Source organism: Vipera berus (genome assembly GCF_964194415.1).
Source record: "Vipera berus genome assembly, chromosome: 1".
Lineage (NCBI taxonomy): Eukaryota > Metazoa > Chordata > Lepidosauria > Squamata > Viperidae > Vipera > Vipera berus.
In genome coordinates this window covers 269,165,484-269,184,299 of record NC_138202.1, presented here as the reverse complement: position 1 = coordinate 269,184,299, position 18,816 = coordinate 269,165,484, and the positions used below count along the sequence as shown (strand labels likewise).

Here is an 18,816-nt window from a genome sequence, read left to right as displayed (position 1 = left end):
ATTAGAAAGAAAAGAAAAGAAAAACGGTATGGAAATGTGGAAGGGGAAAAGTAGTTCCACAGGAAGGAAAGGATGGAAAATGAATTAAGATAAGGAGCAAGGAAGAAGTAACCAGACAGAAAGGAGAAAAAAATGGAAACCCATCCAGCATATGAACACCTAAGAAACCAGACCATTGGAACGACCAATCAAGGGAACCAATCAGCTTCTCAATTTAAATACAGCACCAAATGAACAGCCAATCACGCGACCAGCTGACCACTCAAGACATATATAAGCAAAAGGACAAGACACTTTTACAAAACTCCTGCTGCTGATGTTACCTAGCGTTTGGGAACTAAATGGCAAGCTCAGAGAGCAAACAACCACTACCAAAATCTAAAACCTGAGCTACCAGTATTTTCTATTATTTCAAAATGGACACCCTGCTTAGACCATACAGACACATTTTTAAACGCAGGTAATCTGCAATCATTCACACTTTCTCTCCACTTCTTCTACTTTCTCTTTCTTATTACAAATCTATGGAACATTTAAATACCAGCACAGTAACAAAACTTTTCCTGGGGGCTTACTAACAAGAGATTTATTAATACGTTTCTTTGAAGAAGAAAAAACCCTCAAGGCAAGAGCTAGTGCTTCCAATATCCATTATCAGCAGGAAAATCTGACCTGAAGAAATAAACTAAAACAAATAAATATCCTCATTTGAAACTGCATGCTTCCCTCTTTCTTATTGACACATCCTAAGAAAAGAATTGCTGGGAGTTCTGCCTCTTTTTATTTTTCTGTTAAATCTCTCTGTCCTGGTTTACTTTAAAAAAGGTAAAGGTTTCCCCGCACACGCGTGCTAGTCGTTTCCGACTCTAGGGGCCGGTGCTCATCTCTGTTTCAAAGCCGAAGAGCCAGCGCTTGTCCGAGGACGTCTCCGTGGTCATGTGGCCGGCATGACTAGACGCCAAAGGCGCACGGAATGCTGTTACCTTCCCACCGTAGTGGTCCCTATTTTTCTACTTGCATTTTTATGTGCTTTCAAACTGCTAGGTTGGCAGAAGCTGGGACAAGTAACAGGCGCTCACTCTGCTACGCGGCAGTTGGGATTCGACCCACCAAACTGCCGACCTTCTGATCGACAAGCTCAGCATCCTAACCCACTGAGCCACTGCGTCTACTTACTTACTTACTTAGGAGGTAGCAAATTAAAATCCTCCTGCCATCAGTACCTTTAGAGAGTGTCACTGATCCATTAAGAATGCAACTCTTTATTAAATACCCAGATTAAAGAACTAGAGGGAAATTTAGAATACAAACACAAGGCAATAGAAAAAAAAATAATGATTTTTGAAGAATAAATAAATGAACATCATGATGTTTTTGACTCATTTGTTTAATTGGGTTCTCTTTCTCGGGTTTTAAGGCTTGTGTGGACTACAAATCATGTTTTGGGTTCTATTTATGCAGAAATATTGAAAATTCAAAATAGTTCACAAATTTTTAAGAAACACTGTAATTATAAAGTAATTCCAGTTGCAGCGTACTATTGAAAGAAAATGTGACAATTATTGGAACTTTTGTCCAATATATTTTGAGGGCTGCAGAATAAGGAATACTCTTTAAGTGTTTAGTTTGCAACTATTAATTGACTTATCAACATAAACTAAGTGCGTACTTTCAAACAAATGCAATAGTTCATGTTCAATTCTATAAATTGTCATTTTGTTTTATTTATTCATCATATTTATATAGCTGCCCATCTCACAATCAAGTGACACTGGATGGCAAGTTAAAAACAAAATGTATGAATTAATATTAACCTTGTTAATATTAAAAAATTTGAAAAGTAGTATTGCTTGTAGTTATTTCATATGAGCTAGAGTGCGATAGACTTAATAGTTTATTGTTATTAGCATATGGATGTTTATGATTGTTCTTTGTTTTTATACCTTGTACTTAGCTCTGGGAAGTCGGGGGGGAGGGGGGAATGGGGGGGAGGGATAGGGAGGGTTAGGTAGGGGTGGGTGGAGGGAGGGGGGGATTGTTAAAGATAAAATGTATTTTAAAACTTTTCAATAAAAAAAAATTGAAAAGTATAGAAGGCTCAAAAACTTCAATAGTTGTTAAAATCAGTTGAAATTATTATATTCTTAAAATTTACTAAAGGACGTAAGTATTACCTGGTAATAATAATAATAATAATAATAATAATAATAATAATAATAATAATAATAATAATAATAATAATATATATAAAGTTGGAAGGGACCTTGGAGGTCATCTAGTCGAACCCCCTGCTCAGGCAGGAAACCCTATACCATTTCAGGCAAATGGCTGTCCAGTCTCTTCTTAAAAACCTCCAGTGTTGGAGCATTCGCCACCTCTGGAGGCAGGTTGTTCCACTGGTTAATTGTTGTAACTGTCAGGAAGTTTCTCCTTAGTTCTAGGTTGCTTCTCTCCTTGACTAGTTTCCATCCGTTGCTTCTTGTCCTGCTTTCAGGTGCTTTGGAGAATAGCTTGACTCCCTCTTCTTTGTGGTAGCTCCTGAGATATTGGAACACTGCTATCATGTCACCCCTCACCCTTCTCTTCATTAAACTACACATATCCAATTCCAGCAACCGTTCCCTATATGTTTTAGCCTCCAGCCCCCTAATCATCTTGGTTGCTCTTCTCTGTACCCTTTCTAGAGTCTCGACATCTTTTTTACATCGTGGTGACCAAAACTGGATGCAGTATTCCAGGTGTGGCCTTACCAAAGCATTGTAAAGTGGTATTAGTACCTCACTTGATCTTGATTCTATCCCTCTGTTAATGCAGCCTAGCACTGTGTTGGCTTTTTTGGCAGCTGCAGCACACTGCTGGCTCATATTGAAGTGATTGTCTACTAAGACTCCGAGATCCCTCTCACAGTTACTACTATTGAGCAAGGTACCACCTATACTATACCTATGCATTTGATTTTTCCTGCCTAAATGTAGAACCTTACTTTTTTCACCATTGAATTTCATTTTGTTAGATAGTGCCCAGTGTTCGAGTCTGTCCAGATCCTTCTGTATCTTAAGCCTATCTTCTGGAGTATTGGCTATTCCTGCCAGCTTGGTGTCGTCTGCAAATTTGATGAGTTCCCCATCTATCCCCTCATCTTAGTCTCCAGCCCTTGTTTCTCCATAATCTGTACTTATATAGATTATAACAGCAAAACCCCATTTCACTAATATCTTAATTTTGACAAAGCAATATCAAAAATTCCCCACTATTACTTGGACAGGAACAGAAGCAGATTGACTTCATTTGTTTACCCCTATGCAAAACTGGCCATCTATAAGATAAATACTGTAATATGGCTTATGATCACACTCAATATATGATCTATGAATAATCACAAAGCAGGAAATGAATGTTAAAGAACATTAAATTGCAGCAAAAGGAAAGGGGAAAGACTAAAAAGTAGCCCAGCCATAGACCACAAAAAGAGAAATTAATAGATATTCAGAGACTTATTGCACAAATCATTTCTGAAAATTAACATTTGGGAACATGCACTTCTAGTAACCAGAAACTCAACTCAAATCTATGTATAGCTGTCACTCACTGATACACAAAATTCCCACAAAAATGGCAAATGAATAATGATGGCTAGAGGTATAATTAAGTAAAGCACACTGCAGAACTTAACACAGCATAGTTTTGGTGAATAAACTGGTATTTTTTTTTTCAAAACACTGTTATTATAGCCAAGCCCACTTCAACTAGCATAGGTTCGTTATATCACTCAGTAAAAATGGGCTGGAACTTGCCTTAGAGTCTGAAAGAAAATTAGATATTCTTGAAAGGATAATTTATCTGAAAACATTTAAATTAGAAGAGTTCAGAAATAGCTTATTTTTAAAAGACTCTTTAAAAGGGCTTATAGATAGTTCTTGACTTATGACCACAATTGGAACCAGAATATCAATTGTTGAATGAAGTAGTGAAACATCACATCCCACTTTGCTTAACAATCACAATCCCGGCACTCCAGATTGCGGTCATTAAGCAATCTTGTGGATTATTAAGCAAATAAGAGTCCCAGGTAAAAAAGGCAGGTGCCTCAGGGGGTTGGAGAAGGCACTGGGAGGCTATACATTAAATGGTTGGTTTTTTTTTGCCATAGCTACTTAGCCCCAGCCCAGCCTTGAGTGTGCGCTCAGCGGTGGCGGCACCAAGGCTAGGCCAGAAGTAAAGGGGTGGGGTCTTCAGCAGTCTCAGCCAACTGCCATTGACCCCAGACTTCAACTATAGTCCCAGCACTGCTGCTGTCACTGAAAAATGCTGCCCAATTCCCACACCTGCTGATCTTACCGCCCCCTTTATAGGCTGATCAGCATAGAGGCACTTGATGGCAACGCAGAGGCTAGATTCGGAGGAGAAGGCCTGGGGCCTTCAGCAGTGTCAGCCATTGCCACTGCCCCTGTAGCCAAAAACTAAAGCTAAATATTTTAGTCTACATGTCTCTCCCATTTTCAGGAAGAATTAACACTTTTCTTCTCTCTATTCTCTGCCATGGTTACAGAACTTGTATCTCTTCAAATATTTCTGAATTGTCTCATCTTTCCACAGTCTAGCCAGTGATCAGAAGTAATGAGAGTTCTACCTCAACATTTGCAAGCCATTACTTCTTCTCTTTTGCTAAGTGATTACCGATAGTCATCAAACCATTTAAAAGCTGCCCAACTTCTGCATTTGCCTTTTCTCTTAAATAATTCCCAAAGGAAACCAATGCAAGAATACATGTTAATATTGAGGCTCTCATACTAGAGGCAGTTCTGAGGAATTCAACTTACACACATCCACTTATATCAGTTCTTCCCAGTCAGGAGTAGGACTGGGGAAATTCTACCACTAAGAACATTAGACTTCTGCTTTTCCTTATAAATCAAATGCTATCAAGCACCAGGTACCTTCACTAATACCCAAACCAAGGTAACTGTGCTGCTCAGATCTAGGTTCTCTGAAGAGAAGAGTAGGACCACACAGCTTCTCCTGGATGACAGTTTGTGCTAAGGTTCTTAGTTCTGTTCAGTTATTTTCCTTATGTGTAAGTTCTAGCCATCAGGATTAATTCTTCCCCTACTATAAACTCTTTCTACTTCCTATATTGGGTACTGAAAACAAACAAAACATCAAGACTTCATGGATTTCCTCTCATCAAATGACACATTTCAAATTTGGACACAATACTGAAATGGCACCATCAACCCTTGTCAGTGTCCTAAACAGAGCAGAGATGCAAACATCTATGCCCCATTGACCTCTCTATGGCGGTTGATACCATCCTTCTGGATTGGCTGCAGGAAGTTGATGTTAGTCCTTCAAGGCAGATCAAAGTAGGAATCCAATGTCATGTGGGTCAGTACAGGCAGTCCTTGACTTACAGCAGTTCATTTACTGACCATTCAAAGTTACAATGGCACTGAAAAAGTGACTTACAACCGTTTTTCAGTTCCCCATGATCATGTGATCAAAATTCAGATGCTTGGCAACAAGTTCATATTTATGACTGTTGCTTTGTCCCAAGGTCATGTGATCCCCCTTTGCGACCTTCTGACAAGCAAAGTCAGTGGGGAAGCCAGATTCACTTAGCCAGGTTACTAACTTATCAACTGCAGTGATTCACTTAATAACTGATGCAAGAAAGGTCGTAAAATAGGGCAAAAGTCACTTAACAAATGTCTCAATTAACAACATAAATTTTGGGGTCAATCGTGGTCATTAATCGAGGACGATCTATACTATCTGCATTTCCCCCCCCCCACACACACACACACACATGCTTTATCTTTGTGAGAACTAGGCAGTGTCTTGCCTGAGACATTTAGTCAAATTACATTCCTGCATCAGGCTCTGATCTCTTTTATCTGTTATCTTGGCAGTGGCTCTTTCTCTTGTCCATCAAGGTTGTTCCTTCTACTATTTAGAGTAGACAACTCTCCTTTCTGCACAACCAGTTCCATTGGGTGCTTGTGAGGGGGAGAAGGACCAATTCCAAAGCCCATGATTTGCAAAGTGACTCAGAGCCTGAAGCTCTGAACACTTGGGACAGTCTTCCATTGGATCAGGGTCTGGTAACACCAGTAGGTGGATGATACTCAATTGGGTATCTTGACTCCCAACTAGCCCAGAAATGTTGTCAAGGTTTTACCCACAGCTATTGGGGCCTGGATGGTGGCAAACAGCCTGAGATTAAACCCTAGCAAGACCAAATGACTGTGGGTGCTCAGCCTTCCCAGTTTATTACCGAATACACTACCCCACTTGGGACTAATGCATAATCTGGGCACTTCCTGGATTCTCAGCTCCTGTATGAGAAGTAGCTGCTAGCTGTAGCTAGAGACACCTTTGTACCTTTTCAACTTTTGTCCCAGTTGAGCCTATTTCTGGATTAAGAGCCCTCCCCACTTACGATCAGTCATGCTTTGGTCACCTCAACAGTGGACTGTTGCAATAAGCTTTAGACAGGACTGCCCTTTAGGATCACTCAGAAGCTATAGTTGGTCCAGAGGTTAGCACAAACACTGATGGATAACCCTTGCTATGCCAATGTAAGATAGCTGCTAGAAGTTGCATGGTTTACCAGATAGCTTCTGGGTACAATTCAAGGGGATAGTTATTATCTGTAAAGCTTGGCAATTTGTAAAGTCCTAGCAATTTGAAGGACCATCTGCTTTCTGCACTGTCACACCATCCTGTATGTATTCTAACACAGTCAGTTTGCTTGGGTCCCATCAACTAAACAATGCAACCTAATGACGCCAAGAAAATAGAACTTCTCTGTCACAACATCTACCCTTTAGAATAGCATCCAGCCAGATTACCTTGGTTATGTTTAAGCAATCTGTAAAACCCTGGTTTTCTCTTAAGGCCTTGGTTTAGGAGCTGAATGGTCCCTTTTTGAATCAGCAGTAATATGATAAGAAGTTATGTTCTCCTTCAGATAATGGTTGTTTTTATACAACATTGTTTCTTTTAATTTGTGAAACCACCCAGAGTCATTTTGGAATTCGGCAGACTAAACATTCAACAAAGAAATAAACTAACAACAAATGCATCCAAGGTGACATAGTTTTAATTCAGCTGCTACATTAAACACTCTTTTTATGCACCCATTTCAAAATTTAGGTTGCCAAATGTAAACACTGGCAATGCACAATACTGTATAGGGTTGTTGGCCTTCAGTCTTTGACTTTCACAAATTCATTCTCATCCTCACAAGCTATAATTCTGTGCACCATCTAAATACAATGTATTCTCACTTAATTTAATCTAGTGTACCTTTTTTTTCCTGGAGAAAAATGTACTTTTTCCACAAACACCCAACAGATAAGCAAGAGAATGCCAGTGTTCTAGAGTTAAGTCACATTTGTTAAGTAGGCTTGATGCTACACTTCAAATCGAGCCAATAACTACTTATGGATAAGCCAAGAATTTTAGGTGTCAAAAAATTGAGCTTGGCTTATCTGTGGATCTACAAATATATATGGTAGGTTTTTCTCTCAGCTGTTTTAGTCCTCGAGTTACAACAGTTCATTTAGTGACCGTTTGAAGTTACAATGGCACTGGAAAAAAAGTGACTCATGACCATTTTTCATACTTATGACCACTGTAGCATCTCCATGGTCATGTGATCAAAATTCAAACACTTGGCAACTGATTCATAGTTATGACAGTTGCAGTGTCCCAGGGTCATGTGATCACTTTTTATAATGTTCTGACAAGAAAGTCAATTGGGGAAGTCAGATTCACTCAAGAACCATGTTACTAACTTAACTGCAGTGATTCATTTAACAACTGTGACAAGAAAGGTCATAAAATGGGACAAAACCCGCTTAACAACTGTATCACTTATCCACAGAGATGTGGGGCTCAATTGTAGTCAAGGATTGCCTGTATATCCCATTTATTTTCACATATACTGTAAGCCCATCTGCGGATAAACAAACTCTTACATTTTTAACTAAAATACCATGAAAAATGTGCCACTCATGGATTATTCAATTATGAAAATTAAAACTTACGAAAATTACAACCTTGGCTTATCTTCAGCTGGCACATTTTTTATGGCATTTTGGTTAAAAATTTGTTGGTCAACTTATTTGTGCATAGGTTTACATGCAAGTATGCATGGGCACAATGTATGTTATATTACTAGTCTCTGCACCTCTATCCTAGAAAGCCATGCCACTGTTGGACCTAATATTCAGAAAAGCTTTCCAAGTCTATTTTCCAAAGGCTGAAAATTTAATTCAACCAATTTCCTGTTCTCTATGATATATTTCAGGAAATGTGTTAAGTCACTGCTGAAATGCCAAGGTCAATCTGTACCAAGAAAAAGCACAACATTCCAAAGCTGAATCACTCCACTTTGCACAAATAATTTTGTGGCTAAACTGAAAATACATTGTTCTGATTTCAAATTAGCAACAAATCTTAAGTCAGTCTTAACAGTAACACAAACCAACTTTTGCACATGCATGCTATTTTGCTCATGCACAGATGATGGTCTCACCCATTTGCATAATGCCAGAGTTACAATAAACCAACACTTATATAACTTGGGAATTGCCTTTGTATTAAAATTTGTGATAAAAATGTTTATCAATTTTCATAATAAAATCAAATGACACAGTGAACACTGAAAGCATATTTTATGTAATTTATACAGTCAAATCTTGTGGTTCTGGGTTATTTCACAAAAAAGACAAGCAAACTTTACTTATTTGGATATTTTCAGTTTTGCAATATTATGAAAGAATTCTGATGAAAGAATTAGCAAGTCTTCACATGCTCACCTTAGTCAATATATCTCCAAGAACTAATCTGAACATGCTGATGCAGCCATTTCAAAGGCTTGTACTACTTTTGAACCATATGCAAATATTTAGTTGACATGCCTGTGTATGCTTCAAAAATTATTTTGAGCAAGTTTTTGTAATGGATATTGCTGTACGGTGTCATTTTCTTTCAGCTCTTTAAGAAGTCATGCAGTTCAAAAAGAAGCATGCAAAGCTCTCTTAGGTGACATAATGTACAAACTTTTCATATGCAAGGGAGTTTATGGAAAAGTGCCTTGGGTAGGGAGAATTAAGAGATTATAATCAACCTAAGTAATAGGATTATACAATATGCAAGTAGCTGCACATATAAATTACCTTTGAGCAAATAAAACAGAAAATTATAATTTCCAAATAAAGAAAACAAATCACACTACTGAATAACTACACATTCCACCAGCTACCTCAAGGGGCAAGTTATTAGTTTTTAGAAATATTTTCTAAATACAGAAAATTAATTATTCTTGAAAATTAAAAATTACTCTTAAAAAAATAAACATCTTCCAATAAATTCCTAGGTTTAAGAAATACTGATCATATAATATATTATTACAGAAATCATAATACATTTCATGAAAAGTATTTGGGACAGCAACATTAAGCAAGATAATAACTGATTTATCACACTTGTCTCGTCAATTAAATAGGTTTATGTACTGAAACTCTTATTTCAAACTTGTACTTGCTACATATTCTTACTTATAACTCTCAATTAATTAAACAAGATATAATTGACAGTCACTTTGATCCAGTACCAATTACCTTCCCACTAATGAGGTTCTAGATCTACAGCCAGGATATACCTCTCCATCTCCTCTGTAAATAAAATTCATAATACTAAAAAGGCACATTTTTTTTACTAAAACAGCTTCTACCAAACCACAAACCAATTTTTAAAATACAAGCCTGTTCCAGAAAAAATATAGTAATTTCCTTGACATTCTGAGTCATGGTCTTTGAATCAAGATATTTGGAAAAACAAATGGATTTGATCTCCTTCTGATTTGTTTTTAATACATTTCCATTTCGAATATTTTAAGGCAATATTTTCACATGTATTTTGTCTATTGTGAAAAAGTAGCAGCTTCTTCCAGAATGCAATCTGTAATTCTCAGGATTCCACCAAGTCTGCAAGCATCACACAAGTATTTTGATGACTTTCATGTATCTTCCAAAACCAGGTTGGCCCTATTTCAGTATATTTTTTTTCTATAAAATTAGTCATAAAGTTAAACAGAAAAATTTAGTTATATAAAAGCTGTTACAATAACATCTTTCAAAGGAGTTTTACCAGTTACTACAAAGAGCAACTGCTTGAGGATTAGCCAAGAATTGCCAAATCCCCGATTTTTAAAAATTTAACAGCATATGGAGATTTAATATTTTTACACCCCCTTTATATTTTTGTCAGTTAACAAATAAGGTGCCAATGTGTGGGAATATATCCATACTAAGATACAATAATAGTTATCCGTACATTATTAGACCTCATCCAAATGTGCTGAACATCAGCATGTGTCCTAAATTTAGTACAAAATATCAGATTGCTATATTTCGTCACTAGTAGGCATTGTGCCGGAAGCTATTCCTAGGAGACTGCAGAATTTAAATTTTGTTTTGCTATGAACAGAAAGACTGTGTTTTCAGATGCATCTCCTCTATTTCACCGTCATATGCAGAAACAAAACATATTATTTCAAATTCCTTAGAGATCATTATTTGCCCAAGTATTTGCAGTGTTCTGTACATTTCAGCAAGGACTAGCATGAAAATAAGAATTCTATGGTGAAAATTTCTCATAACATTTTTCAAATACAAAGCAAAAAAAAAAGCTTGTTCTTGTGTTCTTATAACACACAAAACTAACCTGGCAACTACCGGAAAAAAGTAGGGAAATGTTTCACACATACCAATTTTTTTTAATATTAGGTGCTGACATTTTGCGTTCACAAAACAGGTGCTGAGTTTAAAGAGAAACAGATCACTGGGAAGCTAAAGAGCATTTGAAAGGCTCATAAAATAATTTAACGTCCCCCCCTTTTTTTTCTAACTTATTTCAGTGGAAACAGTGAACAGCAGGGAGGACAATTTTTTTGTTTCACTTTATTTTAGGTTGTAGGCAGGTTGATAGGTTGAGATGATGGCACAGCTGCAGCTAAACTCTGCTACCCTGCAAACTATCTGGTTGCAAATATAGAAGTCTTTCATCAGCAATCTGTTATGTCTTTAAAAAAATAGAAATGTCTAGCCCATTATCTATCTTCCTGCTATTTGAATAAAGCTGGGACGGGTCATTCTCAACAGCCACTAAGCTCACAATTGTGTGGGACATGAAGGGCTGGCTAGGCGTGCACTTGGAGAACACAGCAATTTCAGAAAGATGGTGTGTGTGTGTGTACAGCAATTTCAGAAAGATTGTGTGTGTGTGTGTGTGTACAGCAATTTCAGAAAGATGGTGTGTGTGTGTGTGTGTGTGTGTGTGTGTGTGTGTGTGTAAAACATTACAAGCCATGCACATGAACAAGACCCACCTCTTCACAGCAGTGAAGACAGGCTTGAACATATGACACTTCCTACCCAGCTAACTCTTTGACTACTGAGACTCCAACTTTACCAGAGCATATTTTCAAACAAAATATGCTGGCCGTGTTAAAGCGAAAGTAAACAGATACTGTACATACTTTAGCGGGGAGGGGGGGGAAACAGGCGAAACTTCCGTGCCGTTTTCTGCACCTTTACTTGGGGTCACTTTTTATGTACAGTATGCCAGCATGAGGTTTTTTTTTGTTTCGTCCTGTCAGTCTTTAAAATATTGAACACTTTGAAGGAGCGAGACGCATCTACGTACTCCGTGTAAACCTCACCGGTTCGCTTTTTGGACACGAACAGTGAGGAGGACATAAAAACAGTTTTCAGTTCCCCCCAAAATTAGCTTATTGCGGGGGCGGGGAAAGAAAGGGAGAGGAGGAAATCCGTCAGAAGGTACAGAAACCAGAAGCTCTCCCCATACTGCAAATGCAACGTTTGGGGACGCGTGCTTACGCAGCCCATCTTTGGGGCCACCATGTCCCCGCACAACCCTTCGTGCTGGGGGGGGAGCGGGGGGGGAGCGGGAAGGGGCACGTGGGCCGGCAAGCTGGCTCTTTTCAGCCCCGGCCCGCGTTCCAACTTCCACTCACGAGACCCGGTGGCAGGCCGCGCGCTGGCGGTCGAATTGAAGCCAAGCAAGCGAAGGGCCGCGCTTCCCTTTGGCTCATCTGCATGCTGGCCCGCTCCGCTTCTCCCATCCTAGGGCTGCTGCGCCATCGAAGGCCCGGCAGCTCCCCGACTAGCAGGGCGCCCCCAGCTCTGCCCATCCGGTAAAACAAGGGAAGAAGAGAGGGGGGAAAAAAAGAGCCAGCGAGTGAAGTTTCGTGGCTGCGCGCTGCACGCCTGCTTCCTCGCTCTCCCTCCTCCATCCCGTCCCGTGGCTTCCTACCGTTTTTGGAGTCGCCCGAAGCCGAGCCCGCCGCCGCCGCCGCCGCTCCCCCGGAGTTTCCTCCTCCACCTCCTGCAGCCGCCACGGGCCCGCTTGCTCCGGCCGCAGCCACGGCTGCCAGGACTCCTCCGGCGCCCGCGACTCCCGTCGCGGCCAGGGCTCCATTTTCCTGCTCGTCCCCGCTGCTGTTAGCGCGCTTGTTCTTCTTGCCCTTGTTACTCTTCTGGTTCGGCATCGCCAAGGGAGGAGGAGGAGAGGAGGAGGAGGAGGAGGAGCGGGTCGCCGCGGGAAGGCTGAGGAGGAGGCGGCGGTGACGGCGGAGGCTCTCGATGGCAGTGCTGCTGCTGCCGCTGCTTGCTACCCCCGCCGACCCCCGCCTATTGCAGCTCCATTGTCAGGCGGAGCAGCACACTCGTCCTTCGCTCACGCACCGCGGCCCTGTCGCATGCAAGCACGCACACATACACACACACACACACACACACACATGGGCGCGCGTCCACAGACGCCTCGCCGCGGAAGAAATGCAAGCCAGGGAAAAGGCGTGTCTTGCTTGTTTTGATTCTGCTGCTCCTTCGGCAATGCTGGGCTCCCCGCCCCCGCTTCTTCCTCCAATCCCCCCCCCCCCGCCTCTCTCTCTCTCTCTCTCTCTCTCTCTCGCCTGCCAGGCCTTGGCGACAGTGCTAAGCAAAGAGCAAGTGAAAGGAAGGGTGGAGGAAGGCGCGGCTCTGAGGCTGGACTTGCGACAGCAACGAGGAGGCGCTTAGCCTCGCGTATGGACTTAGGAAAGCGCCTTTCCTCTCCCGGAGATGTTGTTTACAACTGTGATTGGATTGCCTCCAGAGGTCTGCAAGGGCCAGGCCCAACAGAGGAATAAGCAAGGGAAGGGAGCCTGGGTAAGAACTCATAATCCGATTAGTGGCTAATCTCCCAGAATGGACGCTTCCTTTCTCTCGCCGTGATATGAGGTGAAGCGCCTTGGGTTAGGCCGGAAGGTGAGTGCAGTTCGACCAGATCTCTGTATTGTATGTGCGAGTGAGAGGCAGGTAGGCGCTGGTCATACAAGTATCTCAATACAAGTTCAGACTAGAAGGATTCCTTTGGAATTGAAGAGAAGAAGACCATGGTGAATAGATAAAAGCCGAGAGAAATGGACTACGTGGAATATTAATTAACATAGAGTTGTGCATAGGACGTTAAGGATTGAAAATGCATTTTCCAATTGATTGATTACTGTATATTATTATTTTTGAAATGCACATGAGATTGCAGCCTTACTTGGAAATCGATCTTAAGTGTGCATATATTAACAGTGCCAGATTTCAACCTGCCATCTCTGCCATGCCTTTTGGTGATGGTTTGGCATTTGGGGGTGAGGTTGGGGGAAAAGTAACAAGCTTCTTTCTTCATGCAAAGAATGGATTGAAATGTTTTCCCACAATAAAGCACAATCTTTGCCAGACCTGACTTGAGCTTGGCCCTTTTGAAAAAGAGCTGCAGGTTTGGCCGTGAAATAACGATGTTGTCCTGGCCTTATTTCTCAATATTATTTCAATATGGCATTGAAATTTCAATGGAGATAAAACTTACTGTGTTTAAACCTTTCCAGAGATACAATGCTGAGTTGTGTTTTATATTTCTTTTGAAAAGGAAACACTGAGGTTGGATTGGCGTTCTTCCAATCCAATATGCTGGTAGTCCTTGACTTAGACCAGGGCTTTTCAACCAGTGGTACGGGTACCACCTGTGGTACATTGGCACCTGGCAGGTGGTATGCGACCATCCTAGAAAAGTGGTAGCGGTGGAGGGGAATGAGCTGAACCGGTGGCAGCACCGCACAAGCCTGAGCGAGAGAAGGCTGGAGCTGCAGGGCTGTCAGGGCTCAGTGGAAGCGCCAGGATCAGCACCAGGCTCCAGCTGTAGCTCGATGCTAATCCTGGTGCTTCTGAGCCCATAAGAAGCGCCGATCAGCTGGAATGTTGCAGCATCTCCAGGGCCTTGTGATTTACATTCAGATGGTTGGCAACTGATTCATATTTATGATGGTCACAGTGTCCCAGGGTCATGTGAAGTGACCAAAACCTGCTGCAACCACCCAGCAGACGGGGTGGGGGGAATAAAAACCAAACATCCCCCCCCACCCCCGCTGCCAATCCTCAACAGAAATGCTCACAACAATGAAAACCTCGGACAGGAGGAAGAGTGCCGCCGGGCGGGCAGGCAGGCAGGTGTCTTGCTCGGCTGTGGCTTGGGGGGCAGTTTTTTCAGTGCCATTGTAACTTCAAACAGTCACTAAGCGAACTGTTGTAAGTCGAGGACTACCTGTACCTCATCACTTTTTTCCTTTTTTGGTCATCAAGTTTTTGACACCTTGCTAGGCGACTGATGGTACTCGGATGTTGCCATATCCTAACATTGGTACAATGGGTGAAAAGGTTGAAAAGCCCTGACTTAGACCACTCACTTAGGGACAGTCCAAAGTTACAGTGGACCCCAGAAAAAGGTACTAAGGACTCAGATTGAAAGTTCCAGCCACATCCCTCACTGTAACATGACTGAATTTTGGGTGATCAAAAACCTGACCCTTGTTTATGTCATTTGCAGCATCCTGCAATCACATGTCCATGATTTACATTTTTGCCAGAAACTAGCATTTATTTCCAGTTTCTACCAAAAAATGCCCCATAGAGACCAATGGGTTCACTAAATGACTGCAACATTCACTTAGTAACAACTGCAAAAAAGGACATAAAATCAGATATGGTCATGTAGTTGAGAGTTCAATTACAATCATAAGTCAAGGATTGCCTGTATAGTTACCTGATATTTCAGTGAGTGGGTGCAGTTCATCAGTTCTTCTCCCAGCAGCTATGAAGTCTTGTATATCACTTTGTAGTTCAAACTAAAATGTCTATCATCTGTGCCTACCTATCTATCATCTATCTACCTATTAATGTGCCTATCTATTTATCAAGTTTATATGGCTGCCCTTCTCCCACAAAAAGACTCTGGGTGGTGTACAAAAGAATAACTAAAAAATGTTCTGTAGAAGCAGACTAAAAAACAAACAAAAGCAACATCTCAAAGGGGGGATGCATCAAGATATTACATGTGATACAACCAAAATATCTGAATGCAGGACAGCAACCCACAATGTTGAATAAGCCATCTGTTTCTGATATCTAATTAGAGAATAAGTTTATATAAGAGCTCCAAATCCTGTCTTTATCTGGGTAGTTTTACAAGCCTTAATCTTTTTGCTTTTCATCAAGCCATTTCAATTTGGACTGGGGTTTTTGTTGTTATTATTTCACATACATGGCAGGAAATCTGTTTGCTTTTATAGTTAATTTGAGATTCATTTATGGAGGTCCACGGTCAGTTTCCAAAACTTATCAGGAAATATATCTAGTTCATTTCATACCTGCTACTACGGGCAGTCCTTGACTTACAACCATTCATTTACTGACCATTTGAAATTACAATAGCACTGAAGAAAGTGATTTTCAACAGGCTCCATGCTTACAACCATCATAGCATTCTGATGATCATGTAATCAAAATTTGGGGACTTGGCAACTGGCATGTATTTATGACTTGCAGCATCCTGGGGTCATGTGATCACCATTTGCAACCTTCCTAGCTCATTTGGGAAGTTGGATTCGCTTAACAATTTTAGTGATTCACTGCAAAAATCTTTTTAAAATTGGGTACAACTCACTTAACAATGCCTTGCTAAGCAATGAAAATTCTGGTCTCAGTTGTAAGTTGAGGACTATCTGTATTTGTATCTGTATTTTCACCCTGCAGCTTCAAGAAAAGTTGTTTGTCACAAGTTCTAATTGCTCATGCAATAAATTAAGATCAGAGAAGTTTTGGATTTTTTTTCACATATTTATTTATTTTATTTTATTTATTTAATGGGACTTATATGCCGCCCTATCTCCCGAAGGACTCAGGGCGGCTAGCAACAGTAAAATACAAGCAAATACAAGTAAGAGCCAAGGAGGAGGGCTGGACGAGCATTTGTGACTATCAAATAGTCCTCAACTTACAAGCATTCGTTTAGTGACTGTTCCAAGTTGCAACAGCACAGGAAAGTTTTTCACACACTTGTCAGAAGCATGCCAAAATGCTGTACATATTATCATTAACATTTAATCTGGGGTGGTTTTTTTCTCAGATAAAAATCATATTTTATGTTAGGAGTCATAAGATTATTCAGTAATCAGCTGATCTCTTAATTAACTTTCCACATTGACTTCCACAATGAAAGTCATTCTTGATGTAACTTGGGACCATTTCTTAAAGATTTCTTGAGCCATAAATATTCCCAATCTGTGGTTAATAATAATAATAATAATAATAATAATAATAATAATAATAATAATAATAATAATAATAATAATAAGTTGGAAGGGACCTTGGAGGTCATCTAGTCCCACCCCCTGCTAAGGCAGGAAACCCTATAATATTTCAGACAAATGGCTGTCCAGTCTCTTCTTAAAAACTTCCAGTGTTGGAGCATTCACCACTTCTGGAGGCAGGTTGTTCCACTGGTTAATTGTTCTAACTGTCAGGAAGTTTCTCCTTAGTTCTAGGTTGCTTCTCTCCTTGACTAGTTTCCATCCATTGCTTCTTGTCCTGCTTTCAGGTGCTTTGGAGAATAGCTTGGCTCCCTCTTCTTTGTGGCAACCCCTGAGATATTGGAACACTGCTATCATGTCACCCCTCACCCTTCTCTTCATTAAACTAGACATATCCAATTCCAGCAACCGTTCCCTATATGTTTTAGCCTCCAGTCCCCCAATCATCTTTGTTGCTCTTCTCTGTACTCTTTCTAGAGTCTCGACATCTTTTTTACATCGTGGTCTAGTTTCTTGGTCTAGTTATTACATATGCAAAGAAGATGTATTTAATATTGTGGCAGGTTTAAATTCTTTTATCTATTTTTCTAATTCAACTTTTAAAAAGCTTGCTGATTTGCTTAAAAACTATGAGATGTCTGATTATTATTGTAGCTTTTTTGGGGGGAAAAACCACACACACACACAAAAGTGCTCCATTCTGACAATTCACGTATTAATCGTATTAAATATTTTTTTGCTGATGCAATTTTCAATCCTGTTACATGTAGTCCTCATTTAGCAACCACAATTGGAACACTAACTTGGTTATTAAGCTTGGATTTCATTTCAGAATCTTTTGCTTTACAGTTCTGCAAAGTTCATAAATGCTAATATCGGTCATAAAGTTATTTTTTAATCACTGTCATAACTGTGAATGGTCAATGAATGAAGCAATGAGATAGCTAAACAAGAGCAAATAAAGTATTTGCTGCAATGTCTGTTAGAATAAGAGAAAACAATAATTTCAAAGGACATGAAAAAAAGGAAATGAAAATTCCAAGGCAGACTTTGTTATGGCTGTCTGAAAAAGAAGCAGAATGGTATTACAATTAATTCAAGCACTGCTTTGTTGCTTTTATAGGCAACTGATGAAGGGAGCAGTTGTTAAATTTGATTGATAATCACATTCTGGACCTCTTAATATAGATGTATACATACCATGGGATTGGAAATTAAACTAGATTATCTTTCTGGGCTCACGACATCTGTATTTCTGTGATTACTGTCTTTCAACCATTAGTCACAGATAGAGCAGAGAGTTTGAATAAAAGCCTTATTCAAGGAGAAAAGGTAGTACTGGAAAACTGTATCTCTGCTTTTAAGGAGGAACATAATAACAAGAAAAGCCAAGATTAGTCCCCTCTGGTTACCAAAGAGAAAACTGCTTCTCCAATTTTTACTTTGTTATCAAGTAGATTCATAGAATCATTAAATGAAGGGATTGAAAGGACTCTTGAAAATCATCTGATCAAATCCCCTGCCCAGTACAACTTCTGTGACTACAGCTTCCCTGACAAGAGTTGCCATCTGGCCTTTAAATCAAGATGGAACCAGTAAAGGAATGTCTATCATCTCCCAAAGCTTTGTGATACTGACAATAGAGGCTGTAGACGAGGGGTGTCAAGCTGGTGGCCCGCGGGCCAAATGCGTCACACACTAGCCACGCCCACACCAGCTCCGCAAAGGCAAAAAACATCGCGGTATGGTACATGATGCGATCGAGCTTGACACCCGTGCCGTAGACCCATTCCTTGTTTAGTTACTCACTTCCATTCCAACAACCAGGTTAAGCAAAATGGTTGCTAAGTGAAAACATGACAGAGAGAGAGAGATGCTGGGAAGATTATTGGTTGCTACCATCACATTCAGTTGGTGTTCTCCATACAGTTGCTTCAGTGTTGCTTTCACTCTGAAATGTGTTGCAAGCAAGCATACAAAACTTGGTTGTAAATGTATGTATTGGTCAGAAAGTGAGTTTTTTTGTTACAGTTCTATTTGCAAATGGTCACTAACCGAGATAGTCGCTAAACAAGGAATGGGTGTATTTCATTGTTTTTGTGTAC

The 18,816-nt window shown here is 40.3% G+C and overlaps 1 protein-coding gene across 2 annotated transcripts in view; it reads right to left on the bottom strand.

Moving 5' to 3' along the window:
• HECA (hdc homolog, cell cycle regulator) overlaps positions 1 to 13,070 on the bottom strand; it is a 41,560-nt gene extending 28,490 nt beyond the window's left edge. Inside the window, exon 1 of one of the 2 annotated variants that reach the window (XM_081328273.1) lies at positions 12,346 to 13,070. In XM_081328273.1, the coding sequence (XP_081184399.1) occupies positions 12,346 to 12,580 (235 nt within the window). In that variant the 5' untranslated portion in view covers positions 12,581 to 13,070. The remainder of the gene's footprint in view (positions 1 to 12,345) is intronic. The other variant, XM_081328272.1, reaches the window with a different exon arrangement.
• Between the last annotated feature and the right edge of the window lie 5,746 nt (positions 13,071 to 18,816).